This window comes from Pinus tabuliformis, chromosome 8 (assembly GCF_031772625.1).
Source record: "Pinus tabuliformis cultivar Carrire ecotype Pingquan chromosome 8, CPIR1, whole genome shotgun sequence".
In the NCBI taxonomy this organism is placed as follows: Eukaryota; Viridiplantae; Streptophyta; class Pinopsida; order Pinales; family Pinaceae; genus Pinus; species Pinus tabuliformis.
Window position 1 is genome coordinate 1,260,728,297 of NC_142294.1, and position 23,760 is coordinate 1,260,752,056.

General features: G+C 35.6%; 1 protein-coding gene across 2 annotated transcripts in view; it reads right to left on the bottom strand.

The window, feature by feature from the left end:
* Window positions 1–23,760, bottom strand: part of XYLT (beta-1,2-xylosyltransferase) — a 77,665-nt gene that overhangs the window by 44,864 nt on the left and 9,041 nt on the right. The window contains exon 1 of one of the 2 annotated variants that reach the window (XM_089373592.1): window positions 7,411–8,336. The exons of the other annotated variant lie outside the window; for it this stretch is intronic. Coding sequence (XP_089229718.1) covers window positions 7,411–8,085 — 675 coding nt within the window. The 5' untranslated portion in view covers window positions 8,086–8,336. Of the gene's footprint in view, window positions 1–7,410; window positions 8,337–23,760 lie in introns of those variants that run through there. 2 annotated transcript variants of the gene reach the window in all.

The window sequence follows — 23,760 nt, forward strand, 5'->3', positions numbered from 1 at the left end:
GAAGGTACATGTCGTGATATACCGAAGGAAAATCTTACAAGGGGACCATTCCCCTCATGTAGCAGGTCCAGAGGTTTGGAACAACCCGAGGGGTTTGAGATTCATGATTAGGAATCTCATGTATGCAAGTGGAAGAAAGTCGTACCGAAGGAAAATCTTACAAGGGGACCATTCCCCTCATATAGCAGGTCCACAGGTTTGGAACAACCCGAGGGGTTTGAGATTCATGATTAGGAATCTCATGTATGCAGGTGGAAGAAAGCCCTCTATGGCTTGAAGCAAAACACCCCGAGCGTAGTATGAGAGGATTGATAGCTATCTGATGCAGCTGAGATTCACTAGGAGTGAAACCGATCCAAACCATTGCTCAGAGGTTGTGGATGATAGACCTCTCATACCGGCACCGACTAAGGACGACCTATTTCTTACAGGTGCAAACCCTCTCATTTGCAGAAGTAAGAGGGAGTTGGATTCTGGATTTGAAATGGTGAACAGCAAGCCCGCGACTACCTCGATGGAGCTTAACTTTCAGAAGTTATATGGTGGTGATGCCAGACCAGATTTTGGAAATGCCTCTGAGTTTCATAAACTCATTCGCATTGACATTCTTGGTGAACTTCCGTCCAGACATATGTTTTGCAATTAGCATGATGAGCTCATCTATGGTTGAGCCTCACTGGATTGGTGCCAAGAATCTTCTGAGATATCTTCGGGGCACAAGCTCTCATGGATTGAGATACACTACCAAAAATGTGAAGCTACATGATTATTCAAATGCTGACCGCGGGCAGTGTGGAGGATCGCAAGAGCACTTCTGAGTGCTGGTTCTCTTTGGGTTCTGCTTCGATATCTTAGATGAGCAGGAAGCAGAAGACGATTGCTTTGAGCACTGCTGACACCGAATACATAGCTACAAGTATGATCTCGTGTGAAGTTGCCTGGTTGTGGAAGCTCTTCAGTGAGTTGTTTATACACATGATGGATACCACTGTGATCTTCTATGTCAACCAAGGGGGGAATTCGATTGTTGAGGAATCTCGTATTCTATGATTGCTCCAGTATATCGACATCAGATACTACCTTATCTGGGATATGGTACGTCGATGAGCAAGGAGGCTCTATCGCATTGAGACTAATGTACAAGTCGCAAAAATTCTATCAAAGCCCCGGAGAAAGGTCAAATTTGTGACTTTCCCAAACGACTTGGAGTCATTGAGAGACCTTCTTATGAGGGTCCTGCATGTTGCATGCATTGAACTCTAGGAGCTCCGGGGGGGCTTGGGGTACTACTGGAGTAACACGAGACCATAGGGCGACTCACCCTCCCCTAATGGTGCACTGTGTACAGGGTGAATGGCTCAGCCTTCCCCTGTGATACCCCAAGGCGACTTAGGGACAGGATGAATGGTTCTCCTGTCGAGGCATCCTACCCATGTAGTCTGAGACTCATTGGAAGTACCTCTCATCTGGCCAATGAGCAGGGAAATGGGGTTAGGGACCATAGTAGTATTATCGATGGACGCATTGTTGTATCTATCGTACTCCCTATGCTAGGATGACCTCCATTGATCTGGGATCAATATAACTAATCTAGGATCAGTATAAGTGGTTTGAGACACTCTCTTGTGATATTGATCTGGGATCAATAAAACTGACTTCGAGTCAGTAGAGAATGGTATGAGACATTCTCGATGAATTCTTCTTCTTCATGGTTCAGCACAGCAGAGCAGAGCAAAACAAAGCTCAGCAGAACAGTGCAGGGCACTGATGGCAAAGATAGTATAGTTTGGTAGATGGATCAGCAGATGAAGTTCTCCCTAGTTGAGAGGGAGTGTTAAAATTGGCAACTAGGGCCAAACTCTAGGTGGTTCATCATATTTATGGCAACTGATATTTTTTCTTGGATCCCTCTCATCGAGAGGTGTAGGATTGATCTAAAGATCATTCGATTCCGATAAGTATTGATGGAGATATGAATTTATTTGTGTTAAGGGACAATTCGTCAAGGTCGGCCAGCAACTAAACTGCCCCCTCTTGTGCTCCACGTTTTGGTATAAATACAAGCGCCTTGCACGTCATTTGTACACACGACTCTCTTGAGATTTCTTCTTCTCCACTTGTTTCGGGTTTTAGTGGAAAGAAGAATCTCTAGGGGAAAAACGCAGTCCTAGAGGATGATGCCCTAGCCGCAGAGGGTGGTCTAACCGCAATCCAAGAGAGGAGATTTGGCCGCAGTAAAGAGGCTCCTTCACAGCCTAAACCTGCTCCTATACGCTGCCCTAATCTACCCTAATACGCTGCCTAAAGGATGCCCTAATCCGTTGTCATGAGGAGGCCTTAAATGTGCCCTAGCCGCAGATCTAAGGAAGGGTTACAGCTGATGCAAAATGTGCCCTAGCCGCAGGTATCATCACAGCAAAAGAGACTTCTAACACAGACCTAAAACGTTGTCATCTTAGCTAGCTGTTAGGCCGAGTTTGAGGGCTAAACGCATGATGATTGTGACATGTTTTGAGGACCGAATGTTGTTGTGCTAGGCCGCAGGCCATAGCACCACAGTTGGGCTTGCGTAGGGCAGTAAAGGGTTGTCATATGCCCTAAGGCAGCAACTCAGCTAGGGAGGGGTTTTATTAAGGTATGTCGCAGTCCTTTAAAGGATGTTTAGAAGTCTGTTGGAGAATCGAAGGCTACAGCCATATGAAAGTTTGAATAGCAAGTTTGAAATTGCTATGTGAGGATAGGTAGGACTATCTTAACATGAAGGCTGTCCACCTAGTATTAGAATGACTTCCAATGCAACATATAGAGAATCCTGTTAACAGCGAACTATGCAGCAAATGATAAGATATGACACTGTTGGAGCAGCATGGTGTGGAACGTTGGTACAGCATGACAAACATCATAAAGAAGTGTAGTGCAACATGTTGTGTGCTTGGTAACAAAGTGCAGCACTGTGATAAAAGGAGTGGCAGCGTGATGAAGGTAACATGGTGCAGTATGGAGCAGCAATAGTACAACATGGTAATGATGAAACATATGACAGCAGCAAGAAGGTATTGCAGCAACAAGATGATGAGGTATTGCAGCATGCATTTGGGTGTAGCATAGTGCAATGAAGAGCTCAGCATAGTGCAACAAGAGGAGATGCAGTACAGTAATGGGTACAGTCATGATTAGTGAAGCATGATGAGATGCAGCATTGTGATGATGGGTGCAGCATGGTGCAGCATGATGACGAGATGCAACACGATGATAGGTGAAGGAGTCACCTTGGAGAATCAGTTGAAGCGGCATGTCTTCAATTGATCTCATGTATCATCTTCTTAGAGATGATCTATGCTCTTATCTAGATAAGTCAAAGTGTTGACTTCTGTTGTAAATGTACTATCTCTCTCTCTCTCTCTGTGCTGAACTATTGAAGAACATATAAGAAGAATTGATCAAGGGTTTCCCCACATTAGGGTTTGTGCCTAGCTAGAGCCACATCTTGTGTCCTCTTGTCTTGGCTTGTTTTCTGCAATTTATGTTTATGTTCTATCTGCAGTTTACTTTAATGCTGATTTGATTGCTAATCTGGAAAAGATATTGAGCTAACTGTGAAAATTGAAATAAATTGCTCCAAGCATAGAACATACCTAAAATTAACATATCAACATAAAGAAAATATTTATGTCTTTCTGATTTTCTAACAAAACATACACTAATTGTCTTGGCCAAACTTAAATTTAACATTTAAAGAGACATCTAGAGGCACATCACTGAGTTAGTTAGGGTTATTGTCAATTACTCAAAGTTTTGGCACTAGGTTGTTGTTAGATTAATGGGTTTGTCGCATTGGATATATTTCATCACGGTGATCTAATTGGGAATTATGTTTTTAACTTCTTATAAATCATTCCCTTTGAACTATAATCAATATATCTCTAAGTTAGATATTTGTATATAAATTAGATTAATCATCATTTGTTCTTACGTGTTTAGCTTAGGAGAATCACCATTTTATTAATGTTACAGTTACTGACTGTTGGAACTGCGCAATCCACAGTCCATCCTGGCCTGCTGAGGACTAAAACTGCGCAATGCACAATTTCAGTCAGCAGTGACTTGCAACCAGCAAACTGCATTGCGCAGTTTCTAGGGCCAACAAGACATTGCCTCCAAGAATTGCACAATGCATGCCTGGAGCTCAGTGCCTAGCTAAACTTGCACAATTTCTGGAGAGAAAGCAGAGCCTTCGCTTCCGGAAATGTGCAGTGCTAGCTGGGCAAGGCACCGTCCGGGCCAAGGCAGCCCAGTTCAGCCGACGAGCCACTGAAAACATGAGAAGTGTGAATGCATGATGAGATGAGTGCAGACAAAAGTGAATGATCATTCATGCAAACAACAAGCGCAGGATTTAGAAAACGGGAAAGCATGCATGTGTGTGAAGCGAGTCGCGGCAATGGCGACCGTCCGTGCAAAACAATGTCATGCATGCAACAGCAGTGAGATGCGAACGAAAACTGAAACGGCACCTCTACATGCTAACATGCATCAAAACGACAGCAAGCGCTCACTGAAATCAAGCAAATAGCAATCACACAAAGTGAAACACAAAAAGCGACAGAAATGCAACACAAGACATGGAAGGCGGGCTTACCCCAAAATAGTTAAGTTAAATGTGTCGATGACTCCTAGATGCAATGTGGGATGTCAGAGTTGCAAGGTCGATGTGAGGAATGAGCTCTGCAGCGTCCGTTTCATGAGTTTCGATAAAATTGAAGATGTGACGCGCATGCCACAAATCTAGGAAGAGCGACACTTGGTGGGAGGTTTCTGAAATGATCCTTGCATGCAACCTCCAGCTGCTAAAAGTAGATCCCTAAATCAAGGATGGCTTTGCATGTTGCCTTGGGAGACGCAGCGCATGCATGCAAATCAGTTTGCTCGGCCCCGGAGGGAACCGGTCAACTCAACTGCACATGCAACAGTTTGCTTAGGTGGGAGAAAAAAATGCGCATTTCTGGGAGGGAGCTAGGCTGGCTGCCCAGAGGGATTGCGCAATTTTTGGGCAGAGAAGCTGACTGCTACCCAGAATTGCGCAATTTCTGGGCTGAGCAGTCCTGCTGGGAGGAATTGCACAATTTTTCCAATGAACAGTGACAGGGAGATTTGCACAATTATGGAACCCAGCAAGCTGCCAAACAGAGCAATTTCTGGAGGGAAGGCTAGTTCCCCTCCAGAATTGTGCAATTTCTTGAGGAAGCTGCTCAGCCTGCAGCTGGACCAAGTCCAGTGAAACAACCTGTGAGGGGGATGCAACAAGCTTTGATGGACAGGCTGTCATTCTGCAAGAAAATCACTGAAGCTTGTGTACTTGACAAGGCAAGGCACACTGTTGTGAAAGGTTGGTAGGGAGGCTCCAAAACGAAGCTAAGGCAAAATTTTGGAGGGTGGTCGTAGCCGCTACAACACATTGTTTTTGGACTTTATAGGCCATTTAGAGCTTTATGTGTTTTGTCGATGATATGTATTGCACTTGGTGCCATTTTGATATTATTGACCTTTACATGGTATATAGATGAACAAACTTTGCATATTTTGTCTCTATTGGTTTGGAATCATGGTTTTAAATCTTAAAAATATTTTTTTCATTAAAAATCAATTATTTCATGTATTTTTTAAAACCCAGTTCATTGAGATCTGACCAGTCACGGTTTGACCAGTTCCCATTGAAACCCGGTTTATTAGGTGGACTGGTCTGTCACCGATTCCGATTTTTAAAACTATGCTGTAGACAGTGGACACATTTTGACTAGTGTAACCAAGAATTGGAAAGAAAGTGGAAGGGATGCAAGGAAGGTAACAAACTGTTTTAGTACACCTGAGGCCCATTTTGACGAGTGTATCAAATAATTGGAAAAGAAAGAGGAAGAGATCCAAGCAAGGCTACCAACTGTTTTAATACACTTGAGGACCATTTAGTGTATCGAAGAACTGAAAAAAAAAAATTGAAGGGGTGCAGACAAAATAACCTGCAGTTTTAGTACACTACAGAAAACGTTTATAGACCTACCTCGGCCAAATCACTACCTGTCACATATGGATGAAATGGGGCAAATAATGTCTTGTCAACCATTCAAGCAATTTTCGGAGGCTCCTATTTATGACAAGAGATACAAAATTTAGTCAAGCATGGGGGTTGACCAGCAGTAGTCAAACAAAATATGTTGTAGACAAAGGCCCAAGTAATTAAGTGAACATAAAAGCTGTATATGGATGAAAATCGCTTGTTCAAAAATGAGAAGACAAAATGCCAAATATATATTTTGTCGATTTGATCTTCAACCTGTTGTCGATGGATGTGGATCAACCTCCAAGGACCATCGTGATCCGTCATCTTATGCTCCTCCGAACTGCTGTTTGATGATAATAGGATTATGTTTTCTTTAGTGAGGAGCAGTTGATTGTACTTGCTGCTATGTTTTGTTATGAACTTATCATATTACTACTGCATGCCCACAGAGCCCATTTTAGTTTAGAGGGCCTTTTTTGGACTTAATGCTGCATATTAAAAGCATCAAACTCAACCAATCCAAGCATCTTGGTTTGCAAATAGCCCAGTTTTGGATTTAGCTGGTGCTTACAGTCGCTGTGTTTGCAGCTATTTGTTTTTATAAAATTCCTAAGTAAAATATTTGTTAATGTTAATTGTCAACAAAAGCGTTTTATCTCCAAAAAAAATTACTGATTGTGTGGAGAATAAGCGTACATAAAACACATCTTCAAACTGGTAGCAAAAGGATAAAATACCCTATTAACATCTACCTAGACCAATTAGGCCTGTCGAACATGTCTTAAGCCAGCCTATGTGATGACAAAGGAAACCAACTCTATTAGAATAGAGTTGCAAGCATAGGTTGGATGTTTGTAAAGACAAAGTTATTGGCTTACGAAACAGTATCATAAATTGCAGAAAGTGAGCAAGCGTAACAGTTAAGAATTTGTGTAAGTGTAACAGTTAAGAATTTGTATTTTCTCCTTCCAAAGGATCTTGGTATTTACATCTTCGAAAACTCCATACATTAACTAGTCAAATCAAAATTGGTATTTGCATCTTCGAAAACTCCATAAATTAACTAGTCAAATCAAAAAAACCCTTCTCCCACAAATAACTAGTGATATCAAAAAAAACCTTCTCCCACAAATAAAGTTAATGTTAAAATTAAATTATTATTAATACTAATTAAATTATTATATATTATTATTATTATCATCATTACAAACAAAAATAGAAACACTCCTTATAGCCCCTTGAACATGAAATGGAGTGCCACTAAATGAAGCGGCATAATACTTGGTAAATTGACTCTAGGAAAAATTGTAAGGCAAGTTTATCCGAACCCATTGAGCAATTTGGTGTGAGAGTACCTGTGAGCAGATGGAATCGGCAGATGGAACAAGCCGAAGCTCGAGGAGGAGAGACCGCATGGTATGAATGTGGACGGCTCCTTGAGGCATTATGTTCTCCAGCATTTCAGGATTGACAACCCTTCCATCTCCAATGGCTTCATGGGGCGACTCTATCTCGAAGGCGCCAGGGGAATATGAAGGAAGCTCGGCCTCCTCGTTTCTTCCAATGACAGAACCGATATCTTCACCTCCTTTGGACATTTGAATCCTATCGGGATGCATGACCAATTTCCGGGCTTCGCAAATTGAGGTCTCTAGGGTTTCACTATATGCGCAGCTCAAGGACCCGCCCTTGGCTTCTTCGGTCAAATTCCTGTTCTTAAGTTTTATGTTACGGGAGTCTTCGCCATGGAGTAGGCGGAAAGGACGAGTAAAGCCATTTCCAAAGTAGCCTTCGCAGGACCGCGCTGCCAGCTTGGGATTGGGATGCCAAGGGAGGTAGGACGGAAGATCTGGCCATGGCTTCCCATTCGAAGACAATTTGCTGGTTTGAGCTTTTGGGGTTTTTTTGGGAAGGAATGCCGTTGCTTCTCTTTTACGATCGTTGTTTGAAGGAGGGAAATAAAGAAAATAGTAGCAGAGGATTATGAGATTGAATGCTAATAAAAGAAGAAGAAACCCCTTCATCTTCATCTGAATTGGATGAGTCCCAATGCGCACCCTCGCGTATTTCTGTCGTGTTCGATCCGCCAGGTCTTCTTTATTGCTCGAATTTTGACTTCAAAGACTTGGGAGGTTTCGATCGTACGAGACTGGCGAAACCTGCAATTTATGAGTTGAATTTAAATTGAATTTGGATTTTTCAAAATCTTTCAGCGTACTCGTACATACTGTTCTTGATCCTTGGCTTTGTGCTTTCTTAAATGATACGTTCGCAAGGAGTGTTGTGTACTCTGTGCCTTCCTTTTTAAGTCAGTCTATTAGGTGAGAGTTTTTATTGGCAAAACGAATTGAAATACAAAATTAAGTTATAAAATGAAAATTATAAAAAGGTTTAGGAAATTGATTAAGCGTATTTAAGGATGGGAGGTACTCGCGATTCTCATGCCTTCATGCATCCATATGACCCTAATCATTCTAGCGATATTTGTGCCTCTTTCCCTTCCCTGAATTTTATTTATTATTTTTAAATAAAATTAATTTTCTCAATATTAAATAAAATGGATGATCTATTTAATTATAAAATATTGTTATTAGGATTGTGCAAGTTTAATTAAACATTGATACTTGGTATTTATCCTCATTATTGGTTTTCACTCTCATTTCTTCTCATGACATTTCAACTTATGACTTAATGGGATTAAACCCCACAAAAACCAATTTCTTTACACCTCATGGATTTGTCATCATTTATGAAGGTTTTTTTTTTGTAAAACAACGATTGTCTCATTTTCTATTTCTTAGGATTAAGTGTTAGTGACAAGCAACTTTACAACTATATGCAATTTTGGTGTTTTCCTCCAAATCTTTCTCAATTTGAAGGCTAGTTAACACTAGCGGTTTTTGTTTATAATAGTCATTGATAGATTTTGTTATAACCTCTTTGTTGATGTGGTATCTCTTTGCCAATGATCCCTAGAGGTGCTTGGTTTGCTAGTAGATGAGGGCTTAGATCATGATTTTAAGCTTCAGTTCTTAGTGTTATTTACAAAGCTTCCTAGGTTTTTAATCTCTCAGCCCTTAATCCTTGGAGTTGTTTGGTACGCTAGTAGATGAGGGTATAGATCATTGTTTAAGGTTCACTCCTAAGTGTTATTTACAAAGTTTCCTAGGTCTTTAATATCGTTGAACCTCGAAGTGCCTAATTTCTTATGGGTTGTGGAGTAAGTCACTAGGTTAGTGAACAAAATTGATTAAATTCAAAGTTCGTCGAATCTCATTCTTGGACAAATTTATTCGATGAGGTTCGCAGATCTCTGGCCAAACATGAACACGAATAATTTCACGAAATTCGTCTAAAATTCTATTGAAATGTGTTTCAAGTCCATTTGTAAATCATAGGAAATTCAAAAGGTTCGTAATAAAAAAAATATATAATAATAATAATAATAAAACCCTAAACGCTAAAACCTACTTGCTTTAAAACCAGTATAGATCCATCTTAAATACAGATCTAACATGAGCCAAGAGGGATCCAAATTCTTCATGTGAAAACTTTTTTATGAGCAAACATTATTTAAATGTTTTGTATAGTTTTTTTTTAGTTTTTCTTAAATTTTTATTTTGGCTGACATGAGCAAAATTTCAACTTTGATGATGGATAGACGTCCTTACACATCATACTGGGTTATAGAATTAGTCTGTCGGCTGAATAGAAAAATTCCAAGTTGCTTTCACTAACAAAATGTTATTTATGAATGTCAAACTTGACAACGAAGGAGAGACCAATACAAGTTAAGTTAGCTTTAGGAGGATGCTAGGAGTCAGGTTATTAATTTACATAGAACACGACTCTTTTTAATATTATTTTTCATTTATAATTTTTTATCTTTATCTTCACATTTTGATATATTAATTTTGTATTTATACCATACACATTTAAATTATATAAATTATATATTTATAAACAATTATAATGGAAGTGTAATATTACCATAAAAGATAAAAGTTAAATATATAAAAGAAACATATATAATTTAAAAAATTATTTCAATTTTTAAATTTTGTTGTCATTTATTATTTTTGAAAATATATGTTAATTTTTTATTTATACCATGTACATTTATAAATATATAAATTTATATATTTTAAGTTTGTATGGTATAAAATTCCACTTGACGTAGAATAGAGGATGATGGGGTGTATTGTTAAGGCACTTTATGATGTGAAGGTCACTAGTTTGAAACTTCATGGGTAAAAATCTAACCTTGTTAACAGTTCGTGGTTCGTGTGACCTGGCTAGGTACGATCCCTGGGTGATTTTGATGACCTAGATACCCCTAGGTCAGGGTTTCTCAAGCCAAGATTAAGCGTGCAATCACCACAAGACTCACACAACTTAGTAAACAAAACAAAACAAATAAACAAAAATTTTATGATATAAATAAAAAATTAACACATACATATACAAACATATTACCTTAATATGATGTCAAATTTATACACTCATATACATTTCTTCTTTTATTTTATTTTTATTTTTATTTATACTGTACAAACTTAAATTATATAAATTTTTATATTTATAAATGTATATGCTATAAATAAAAAATTAACATATATATTCAAAAATAATATTAATTAATAATAACAAAATTTAAAAATTTCACTCTTTTTTAAATTTATATATGTTTCTTTTATATATTTTATTTTTATATTTTATTAAAAAATATAGCATATATATTCAAAAATTATAAATAGCAACACAATTTAAAAATAATAAATAACAACACAATTTAAAGATTAAAATAATTTTCAATTTACATATTTAACTTTTATATTTTATTGAGATACTATAATTTTACTATAATACAAATTTATGACTTCACACTTGTGGTTTCAATATGGCCTCAAACGTACGTGTGTATGTGTGTGTGTATATATATATATCATGTCCACCTATGTTCAAGTCTTATAAGTTAACATGTTGACGCTAGAGAACAAGTAACTTTGTTGTGCTCTTAAGGGGGTCTATACTGAGGGTTGGTCTAGTACCAGCAACCTCTCTTTTGCCTTCAGTCTGAGAGGTAACTTGATCTTATTCACTTGGCAGTATCCAATGCCCAAAATTTTTAATCCTCTATATATATATGAAAGTATGGGAAACCCCAAAGTACTTTCTCACATTTTGTATATATACTTTCCCACATTTCATAGATAGTAAATAAATGGTCGACCATGATTATGAGGCCTCCCCACAAATGAATCCAAACAAGTCAAACCATGATCAACAATAACTAACAACAATATCACAAAACTTCACATCTAACTTTAAACTAATTAAACTAATCCTTAAAACTTTTTTATGTGATACATATAAATTAATAAACATATAATTGTATATCTCAGATAATTTATATCTAACTCTAAACTAATTAAGCTAATCCTTAAAAAAAAATGTGATACATATAAATTAATAAACACCCTATTGTATATCTCGGAAAATGTATTTATACATTTTCTACCTCTTTTTATTTTTAAAAAGTTATTCATACTAAATTTTAATTTCTTTACATCACAATGTCAAATTAGCATACATCATAATTTATTAAAAAAAATTGATTCTATGTGAATAAATTTATCATAAACATACCATAAGTGGGGATTTAAACTAAAGAACAAAACAATTTAACCTCGCAATAATTTAAATTATACAAAATTAACTTATCTATGTATTAATTATTTAACACCATAAACTAATTATAACTTTGAAACTAAAAATTCGAAACCCAAACTTTTCACCATTGGTTCGAATTGAAAGTTTCGCTCATCCCAACAGTGATCTCTTTCCTTTTTGTTGTCTCGTGCTCTCTGCATGTATATATGTGACTTGGGAGGGCAATGTGGTCTGACATGATGTGGATGTTCTGCGCTCTTGTGCCCATCTTCCACATCTTCTATGCTAATATGCAAATGCTAGAGTCAGACATTGTCATGCATCCAGATATGTCAACTTTCAAAAGGAATGACAAATTAACTACCAAGGTGTGAATCTATGCTATTTTACCCCCTACTTAAACACAAACCCACTTCGAAGTGACTTCTTAGGTATTGGATTTGAATGTTGAGTGAGATGGAAAGTCATTTTTTCTATTATTTTCATTGTCCAATCATTAGTGTACAAATTGAGCTCTTTCATATCCAAAACATATTTGTGAAGAGCACTTAAGAGAAGTTCAAGTAAGCATAACAACATATAACATGGTATAAATAACCAAAAAAAAAAATTATATATAGTAAATATTTTTTTATTTAAATGGATTGTTTTTTATTTATAATTTAATAACAACATATAACATGGTATAAATAACCAACAAAAAAATCATATATAGTAAATTTTTTTTTATTTAAATGGATTGTTTTTTATTTATAATTTAATTTTTTACTTATCAAAAAGAAACTTATTTTAGCATGTTCTCAAATTTATAGAAGTTAAATCTCCACCACAAAATTAATAATTATTGATAAGTGTAGAAGCCCTATTTCAAAATAGACATATCTATCGACATACATATTTTGTGGATATTTTGTAAATGTTAAATACCTACTATTCATCTATTATTTATTAATAATTAAATTTAAATTCTTGAAATCTTTTTCCAAAATAGACATGCCATGTGCATTACTGCCTAACATATGTTTCCCCATAATTTATGGATATTGTTTTTCAGGGCAGAAAAAGAGTACTATTATTTATATAAGAGATATAAAAGAGTCTGCATGGTACAAAATAGACAGGATATACATATGTTGCTTCGAAAAAAGCAACAGTTCGACAAAAACTAGAAAGACATAGACTCTGATATATCAATAGATCATAGATCAGCATATATCGGATATGTTCAAGAACAAAAAAACTAGATCAGAGGAACCATATCATATCGGATATTGTTGTGATAGATGTATATGATTTATAAAAATTTGTGTAGTGGTTTTTTATTCTTAAACTTTGCAAAAAAGACATCCAAAATTAAAATCTTTCAATATAATTCATACTTAGTTAAATAATATATTTACCATCAGTTGTCCATGAGGTCTTGGATAGACGGTGATCGGGTGCTCTACCAAGACACTCCTTGATGTGAAGTCACCGATTCAATTCCCTGCCCGATCGGGGTGATATATTGGACATGATGAAGATTTAGTCCTGCCAAGCTTATAAATGTGTAGACATTTCAATTTATTAGTTCTTGCCAAAGAAAGACTATAGGATTCATTTTTCTATTAACCACTGTTAATTTAACATTGACCAATGTAAGCTATAATGTTTTATGTAATTTTTCCTATAGCATAATTTCTAACTTGAGTGATAGGCACTAAGTTACCCCTGCAACAATTGTTTTAAATGAACTGTTAATTTACATTCAATACATTTACATATAATAATAATAGAATCTCTTCCCTTACTTCTAGAGTAAGCTCATTTTATTGGTCTTATCTTATAATATTATGATAAATATTGTTTTCTTGGTTTTACAACTCAAACTTTAATGTTTTTCTCATATAACACATATTGTGGGAGATGTATAACTTTCTTGTTGAAATTTAATAGATAAGCTTTGTGAAATCCATATATAATTTTGAAATTATATCAAGTGGAAGACAGAGCATGAGGAGAAACAATGGTCGTGTTATCCCTTAGCACCATTATAGTTCGGAGGGTGATTGCTTTATAGAGTGAAACAAACGAAGAACAAGGGAGTCGTGGAGCTGTGATTTTGTTGGATCTGTGGGTTAGATTTTTGTAGGATGGAGTAAGAAGGTCGAGAGAGGCACATATCTGTGCAGGATCTGGATCTATATTGGACCACTGAACACTTTGAATAGAGTTTTCTCTCCATATATTCTCTATCCACGGGTGAGGCCTTACTCAGATCTAATAGTCGATGCACGGTGAATGCAGAGGTGGATTATCCTTATGGAGTGATCCCAGCAGTAGATCCATGGTCAAATCAGTGGTATCGGGAGAATATCTCTTCTCTGTGGGCACTGAACAGTCGAAAGGGAGGTTTGGATTTGGATCTGTGGTGCAGGTCGACGGATGAGATGCTCTTTTTCACCGATCTAAGGTCTCCCAAGGAGTGGATCTTGTTTATGATTTTGATCTATATGTCGTAGCCTACTCAAGGTCTCTCATATCTGTATTTTGAGACAAATTCGGTTAGTGACTCACACGAGGGTCAAGAAAGGATTCTGGATCTGGAATCTCAGATATCTTTTCAAATATTTATCAAAACTCTAGATGGGAAATCTTTTCTTCATTAGGTGCGGGCCTCTGAAAGGGTTAAAAACCTGAAGAAAAATATTCTACAGACCCTAGGGTATCTGATTCAGCTTCAAAACCTGATATGGGAAGGAAATCGTTGTAGGATGAACTAAAACTCCAAGATTATAATGTCACTCCATCATCCACCATCTTTTTAAATTTATGACTCCATGGAGGATCTTCTGGATCGAGCAAGCACAATGGGTGCAGGGGGTGTTACTAGATCGAGTCTTCCCAAAGGACCAACATTGAATCAAGGAGGTTCGTCTTTCAAAGATATTCTAAATGGAAAACTGGTTGCCTCCCCAAATCTAGAACAGTCACACAATATTCCCAACCCCTATATAGTGGAACAGTTGAATCACATTCCACAGTTGAAGTCGTTATATGCAGATTCAATAATTTTTGGCCCAAGCCAAGGGATCTTTTTCATTGGATCTTCACAAATTGGTCAATAAACTGTGAGATCCACCTCTGCTCCAAAGGATTTTTCATAGTAAATTTTGCATCATCAAAGGAATGAGAATATATTCTGCAAGAAGGTCCATGGTTTTGGGGTTCTATGGGACTGTTTGTTACCCCATGGTTCCCAGATTTTGACACAAATACAATGGTAGTTTCAAGAATGCTGATTTGGGTTAGACTGCATAATCTCCCACTTCATTTCTACATCATAATGTACTAGAAGGCATTGGGAATCTCTTAGGGAAATACATAAAGATAGATACCCAAAGAGTTGAAGAATGAATCTACACCTTCACCAGAATATGTGTGGATGTGGATCTTAGCAAAGGACTACTAGATCGCATACTCCTGACTCACAACAAGCAGTGTTGGACACAGTTTCTAGATTTTGAAAACATGGCTTTCGGATGTCGAATATGTCGACACACATGACATCTTCAAAATACATGTCCAGAAGTCAAAAAAGAGCCATGAAAGAAGAAGAAAACAGGGAAACAATCCCAAGGATGGAAATTTCCTCAGCACTTGCCCGGATATGAAGTAGACGAAGAAGAAATGCATCCCCTTACTAATGAAGAAGTCCAAAATCCATAAGAAAATGTAGAAAAGAAGGAATCAACTCATGAAGTGTCAACAAACCCAATTCCCACAACGCAGCTGGAGGGGAGACTCGAGTCCAAGGAACTGGGAGGATACAAATGTCAACACGTTTCAGATAGCTCGAACTCAGACAAGGAAATTCCGAAAATGGACAGGGAGAATCAACTAGCTCTTGTAACAACCACATCATCTCAAGGAGAATGACGAAAAGTAGAAAAGAAGAAATGGAGGAAAGGGTAACCTATTTCTCAATAGTTTTTTTGTATTGGCTCTGTGATCACGAGCCTTGACTTGTTTTATGAATGCTTTATAAGTATCTACAACAAGTAATTTTGTTTTCATTAATAAAATTAAGATTTTTCCTGGGGAAAAAATATAATTTTAAAATTATATCAGATGATGCTAGTTATATCCATGTACTCATTTTTTATTAATGAAAATTTTGTGTTGATTTACCAAAAAAAATTAGAATTGGTTTAATTAATTATTATTTATATTGTTTAATATTATATATATATATATATATATATATATATATATAATGAAGCCCCAAGGGTTAGCTCAGTTGGTCAAAGCCGTGCCTCGCCATCGGGAGGTCACAGGGTCGAATCCACCCGAAGCCCTTGGGGTCAGGTCTTGCAGTAGGCCGAGGGGAGATTTAGCCTAGCTATCGCCCAGATTTTTCCGTGGACGTAGCGATCACTCACTGACCAGGGTGCTCGTGAACCACAACCAAATATATATATATATATATATATATATATAGATAATGATTTATTTTAAATTTATCTTCTTTTTTTTACCAGACTAAGTTTAAGTTGAGGCCAGCGCGTTTATTGGTGGAAGAAGAACGATTAACCCACGATGGGATATTATCACTGGAATTGTGCAAAGCTCATTCAAGCTTGGACACCCCTTGGGATAGTTTATTTCCACCAAAGTGACTTTCATCCTCAACCCCTTCCCATAATGTTTAAACCTTTGGCGGGGACTAAACCCCACACAAACCAACTCATCTATTTTAAAATTTACTCACTTGGACGTAAATGCAATTACGCTACATCGCTATCTCAACTAACTAATGGAGAAAATATTATTACTAGAATCGAGTTTCCTCAAAACAAACCAAGTAAAAAAACCATCATTTCATTCCTTCCTACTATTTATACTCGTTGACTTTTGGATCTTTATTATGAAATAAGAATAACTATGATGTTACATGTCTTGTATTTTATTTTTGTATATGTATAACTAGTGTAGCCATATAAATCAAATAGGCCGTAAACACCAATAAACATCAATCCATAACAAACATCAAACACTTATCTCATAGTAAATTTCAAATAACCAAATCTAAAAAGCCATAAAAGTTAATAATATTATAACTTAATTTATATATATATATATATATATATGTTATAAAAAGACTTAATATATGCGTGAAACATATATACATTTAAAAAGACATGTACCACAATTCTTAACTATGAAGATTTATCTCCACTCTATCACAGAGATTCTTAACTTGTAAATGGGGTTTCTTACAATAACATGGGTGATCAATACCACATATCCAAAAAAACTATTACTCATTTCATATTCAACATATTTATATATTTTTAATTTTAATTTAATTTTACATCTTTTTTTTAATTAAATTCAAAGGATATTCTTAACTTGTAAATGTGGTTTCTTACAATATCATGGGTGATCAATACCACATACCCAAAAAACTACAACTCATTTCATATTCAACATATATATATATATAAAGAAAAGTAGAAGGATATAACTACTTTTGAAATTAATTTAACTCCTTCATCTTAATTACTATTAGATTTATTCCATAGACATACCATAAAGGTTAAATCCCTATCATCCATCTATTAAGAATTGATAATTAAATTAAAATCTTGGAAACACTATTTCAAAATAGTACTCACTTTTTTATTATCCTGCCGCTGGAAGGTATAATGTATTCAGTGAGTGTGTTGACTTTAAATTAATTGACCATTGACCAAAAATCAAATTATAATGAATAAGGTTAACTTTATAAAATAAAAATAATTTTTTATTTTTTATTTTTTATTGTTATTTATTTCAATTGTTATTGGTTCATTTGCATGGGCTCTTATTTTGTAATCATAACTAAAGTACATACATGGTATGAACATTACCTCATAGTGAGTTATCAACCAATTAAATTGTTGTACGCCTCCTGCCCAAACCAAGAACCAGTGTTTAAATCTGTTGACAATTAGCTGACTCTTGACTCTTGCTCAATGCCTACAATGTTTTTTGGGTAGCGATAATAAATTCACTCTTTATTTCGTGTACCGCCAGCCATCGTCCATCATCAGTGTCCTTACAGAGCATTCATTATCTGGTCATTCTCTTTCACCAATTATTATTATGTGTAAAAAATAGACTCTCACGACCAACTATAGATGCATGCATTCTTGGTTGATAAATAATGCAACTTCCTTGTTTACTATGTTTAGCTTTCATGTCTCTTTCTCATGCTGGAATCATGTCCCACCTCTTTTAATGGCTTTGGTTCCCTTGTTTCAATCAACAACATAAGCTTCATTATGCCGCACGAGTCTATTTCTTCAACATTACCGATTTGTTCGTCGCTGATTTTCTTGATAGACCTCCCATACTTTTCAATTATACAAAATCCCCACCACAAGACCTAATGGCATTCAAAGGAACCATACTTGACAATGCATTTGGTATTTCCATGATATAAGAATGTTGGCAATGGAAAATCATCCTCTCAATCTTCATGGTTTCAATTTCAATTTGGTCATGCTTATGAACGTAACACAATGAAACCAACAAAATTTAAAAGTTTTTTTCCATTTTCAGTATTTAGAGTATCATTTCGTTTTCAATCTCGTCATGCTTATGAATATAATACAATGCAACAAGAGAATTTTAAAAGGTTTTTGCCATTTTCAGTATTTAGAGTATTGATTTCAGATCTATCATGATAATAAAAACTAGTGTAAATTCATTTTATTCAATATATATGGTAAAAATATATATATAAATTTTAAGAAAATTGAAAATTTGCATTAATTAATTTGAATTTTGTTAATGTATGATAACTTTACAATTAAAAAAGAATTGCATTAATTATATATCTCTGCATGATTTCATATTAAACATATAAAAACAATTAAATGTGTTGTCAAATTGGATTAATATTATCTTCGTACAGGTCGCTTCAAATTTGAATAATATTTTCAAAATGGATTAATATTATCTCTGTACAGGTGACTTCCAGTTTCAAAGCAAATCTTTCCTCAAAAGCTTGGACGAGGCAATGCAAGACAACTCGGTGTACTGGGGCTTTATTACCACTAGCAAATTGTAGCTGATATGATGTGATGCTTCTCCAACCGCAAGTTTCGTGCTCCATAATTCCAATTTCTTTTCATATGTAAATTAATTTTATCTTTTCTTTAAGATGATTATAAATTTATAAATATTCTCTCATATTTAAATAGAAATTAGTTTTAATTAAGAATTAGTTTAATTAAAACCATAAATATTGATATTTTGATATTGGTACCTATTAATGTTCATTTGTTTTTGTTGCGTCGTTATTGCATAATAAGTTAAATTTGAATGCAACATTGATTTCAATGGCATGGTTATTAATATTATATTAAACAATTTTCATGCAATTAATCTTATAGCAAAGATCATATTGATGCCGTGTGTCTTTTTTTGCAAAAAATAATCAAATGCAAAATTTGAATCATACCTGCATATAAATAACAAAGTTACACATTGGGATGACATACTAAGAAAATACAAATCTCTAATTTTATATCTTTAAAATGGGGAATCTTTTGTGACGATTTACCAAAAAAAAATTAGAATTGCTTTAATTAATTACTATTTATATTGTTTAATATTTTTTAATAAATAATTAATTTAAATATTTGTAAAATAATTAAATATGTAGTAATTTATAATAATATATTTATACAATGGGGAGGCTGGAGCGGGAGGGGTAATAATCAACCTTGAAGAAAATACAAATGTAAAATACGCATGCGGACTTGGTCTTACAACCAACAATCAACCCGAGGCTCTTGCACTTTAGCAAGGAGTGAAAATATGCTTGGATAAAGGTTTCAAAACTTTGAATATAGTGGGTGATTCCAAGCTAATCATCCAAAAATGTATTAAGTTTCTCAGGAATGCCACTCACCTAGAAGAAGAAACTTCCTCAATCATGGTAAGCATCACATACATGTTAAAAGAAATTGAGAAAGTTCACTTGTTCCACGTGTTGCACGCCAACAACCATCTGGCAGACATTTAGGCTAATGCGGGAGTTATATTGGGAATCTGTCGAATTTGCATAAACCATCATATTACATCATGTCCCATCCCCTGATCAAAGGCTTCTAGACAATGCCGTATACAGGGGGTACGAGTCATCAAAGCATTAAGGAAGCAGTGAAGGAGGACAACTCTCCAAAGCGTCTCAGTGCGATGGTAGTTAAGAAGGATAGTCCCCCGAGGTACCTTCATTGTATCTTGGATTCAAGGTCAGTAGGTGGTGAGTTAATTCACAATTGTGGCGCCATCGGACAAAAATTCATGTATGTGGACATGTTGGTGATGAGGCATTGTTTTCTCGCCAGAATTTGCAATATAACTAATTCCCTTAGGGTTGAAGCAACCATCGCTACTCGATTTTGGTTTTGAATGATGGAAAACATGGAAGGAATAGGAATTGACAAGAATATGCATTGTTTCGCATTTATGAAAGACAAGCTCCAGAGGAATGTCGGAATGGATTAGGTCGTTATATACCTCAGCTGGCTCCAGTCAGTTGACCACAAGAACTTCATCGTGCAGAAGTGTCTTGCTGCAAAAATGTCATCTGCGAGAAATGGCAGTGGGGGAGGATTTGGTCTTGGAAGCTCGGGGTCTAGCCATGGCGCGAGGCATGTAAGAGTTGAGAGCCTGGTGGAGGGCTATTGCAAGCAAGTGGTTAAGGAAATTGTCAAAGAATTGAACGAAAACATGGCAGTCATTTATGCCCAATTATCTGGGCTAGGTAAAGATTGGGAACTAATGCAGAAAACCATGGAAGGCCTACGCATGGATGTTTTGAGTGTCCAGTAGAAGGTTGATAATATTGAAATCAAGGTGGAGACAACCACGGTTGGAGTTTTAAAGGAAGTGTTCGGGGTTGGAAATTCATCAGCCATCAATGCTGATAATGTCGAGGAGGTTGTTGTGAGGGCTCTGGAAGAAGACGAGGATGATGTTGCTGTTGTTGTGAGGGTTCAGGAAGAAGAAGAGATTGAAACAGAGGAACTGAACAAGTCTGTGGGCGAGCCTGCGGGTGATGATGCTGAGACTGGCAGTAGTTGATTGTGTTTGTTTTAATCTCCATTTATGCAATATCGTTGTATAGAATATGCAGGAGTTTTTTGGAGAATATATAGCTATAGTTTTCCCAATAGAATATATGTAAATAATAGGGGTAGCAAGAAGGTCCATACTCAATGTAAGGAGAGGGAAGATGCAGATAGAACAAGTCTGAATTTTGTAAGGGACCTGGCCCATTTCTAGTCATTATAATGAAATGTTATCTGTTCCTTTTAATATATATATATATATATATATTATGATTGATTTTAAATTTATCTATTTTTTTTTACTAGGCTAAGTCTAAGCTGAGGCCAACCCATTTATTGGTGGAAGAAGAATGATTAACCACAGTGGGGTATTATCGCTAGAATTGTGCAAAGCTCATTCAAGCTTGGACACCCCTTCGGATAGTTTATTTCCACCAAAGTGGCTTTCATCCTCAACCCCTCCCCATAAGTTTTAAACCTTTGGCGGGGACTAAACCCCACACAAACCAACCCTTCTATTTTAAAATTTACTCACTTGGACTTAAATGCAATTACACTACATCATCATCTCAACTAACTAATGGAGAAAAGATGATTACTACAATCTAGTTTCCTTAAAACAAACCTACCAAAAAAACCATCATTTCATTCCTTCCTACTATTTATACTTGTTGACATTTGGATCTTTATTATTAAATAAGAATAACTACGATGTTACATGTCTTTTATTTTATTTTTGTATATGTAAAATTAGTTTAGTCATATAAATCAAATAGCCAGTAAATACCAATAAACATCAATCCATAATAAACATCAAACACTTATCTCATAGTAAATTTCACGTCACCTATTAGCACTCCGAAATTTCCAGGGGTTGTTCAATGCGTTAAAAAGAAATATCAAAGGTAATTACAAACCTACTTTGGAGCTTAAGATCTAGCCTTCCTAAACTCAGAGAGGGCTCTCTCTATATGATTTAACTTTGTTTACTTTATGGATTTTAGGCTAGTTATGTCTGCTTAATTGGATTGGTTTTTGTTAGTTGGTGGAATTAATGATCTAGATGAATATGTGCTTTCCATTTTCCATTGGGCTATGGAGTCAATATGATTTGAAAACAGAACAATGACAAACTATAAAGAAAGTGTTACAGGGCAAGATAGGTGAGCAATATCAGATCTCAAAGCTGAATGTTGAAATGATTTTTTCAATCAGGATCAAGGAGCATTTAATAATTCCTTGAACCAGATAATGAAGAAGGATGAAGAAAATCAATCTTGATCAAAGGGCAATTAAGAATTCTCTAAACCAGATATCAGAAGAAAACATAGAAATGTATAACAATTAAAAGTAGAATGTAATGTTTAAGCAAATTCTGCAGTAAAACTCATGTTATAACATTCAATTTAGAACACATGAAAGTTTATGGAATAATTAGAAAGAAAACATGAACAATTGAAATTTATACTTCATTGAGATAGCTCAACACATGAATCCTGTAAAGAAGTCTCTTTATAACTTGTTCTATCTGTCAACTGGAAGTTGGTACAATAACCCTTAGGTAATAGATCAGTCAGCTACAAATGTATTCAGAAATCCACACCCTTGATACTTCAAATGATGAAGTATTTATACAAAACTTTACAAAAATATCCTGTCAACTGACTAGGATTTATTTAAGGAAAATAAATATCTTTATGCAAAAAGATAGTGACACCTATTTAATTGACTGAGATCTGTCCCTTTTTATTTTATTGTTGTTACTTGACTGCTTCTTTCATCTGCTTGTCTTTCATCTGATTTTCTTTCACCTGCTTTTCTTTCACGTTGTCAGCTCCTTTCACTTGCTTGTCTTTCATCTGATTTTCTTCTTTCACCCTTTATAGTAAGTCACACGATTTTCCCCATGTTTCTTCATCTGGGAATTTGATTTTCATTATCCTCTAGTAAATCTCATCTGCTTCTGTATATTTTGAGAATGTAGACTTATTCACAAAAAGGTGATTTACCTCATGCTGGAGGTAAAAGAAGTTTTCTAAAGTCTGGAGGAACACTTTACTTGTGGGTACACCTTTCGTGGATGAACTGTTGGAAGTCTCTTTGGCTACTTCCCTCATCTTTTTATCATAGTCTTCATGCCTCATTAGTTTATCATTTATTACTGAAAGATTAGGCAGACCCTTTTGTCTCAATACATCAAACTTGTCAAAAAACATGTTTACTGCAAGTTTCATGTTTTGACATTTCTCCTCAAGTTGTATCATCAGATTTCTTTGGGAAATAACTTTCTTCACTTCTAGAATAGTCTATGTTATGTTAGTTATACCAAGATCTTATAATTCATACTTGTTTTTAGAATTTAGGAATTTGATTATTTTAGAGGCTTCCTCTCGTTTCTTTCCAAGATATGCTTTTACCTTTTGAATTGCATCACCAGCTTCCTTCACCAAATCATTCTGCTCAAATATTACCTGTATATAAGGCCAAATGTCATTAATAGAGTTAATGATATTGGCCCACAAATGTTGCTTTTCTTGGGCCAAAGGCTCTTTTAGTGACAACTCTTTTTCTAGCTGGTGGATCCTGTCATTCAATCTATTGGCTTTTTGTTTCTCAGCTTGATGCATTACTTCTGCTAATTTATTTTCATCTTCTAAGCTCTTTACTTGTTCCTTGAGATTATTAATTTGTGTTGTTTGAATGGACATATCTTCCATTGCTTTAATCAATTTGCTAGCTTCATCAATGGGATGGGCTGTTAGTATTGTTGAGGCTGTTGTTGATGTAGTTGTTGGATCTGATGCTGGTGTATGTGTTGATGTAAATACTATGGGAATAGCAGTAATGGGAACTGCTTCCATGATAGTTTGTTTTTCCTGTACAAGTTTATCCATTTATGTCTCCATTTCCCTTAGTTGAGTTGTC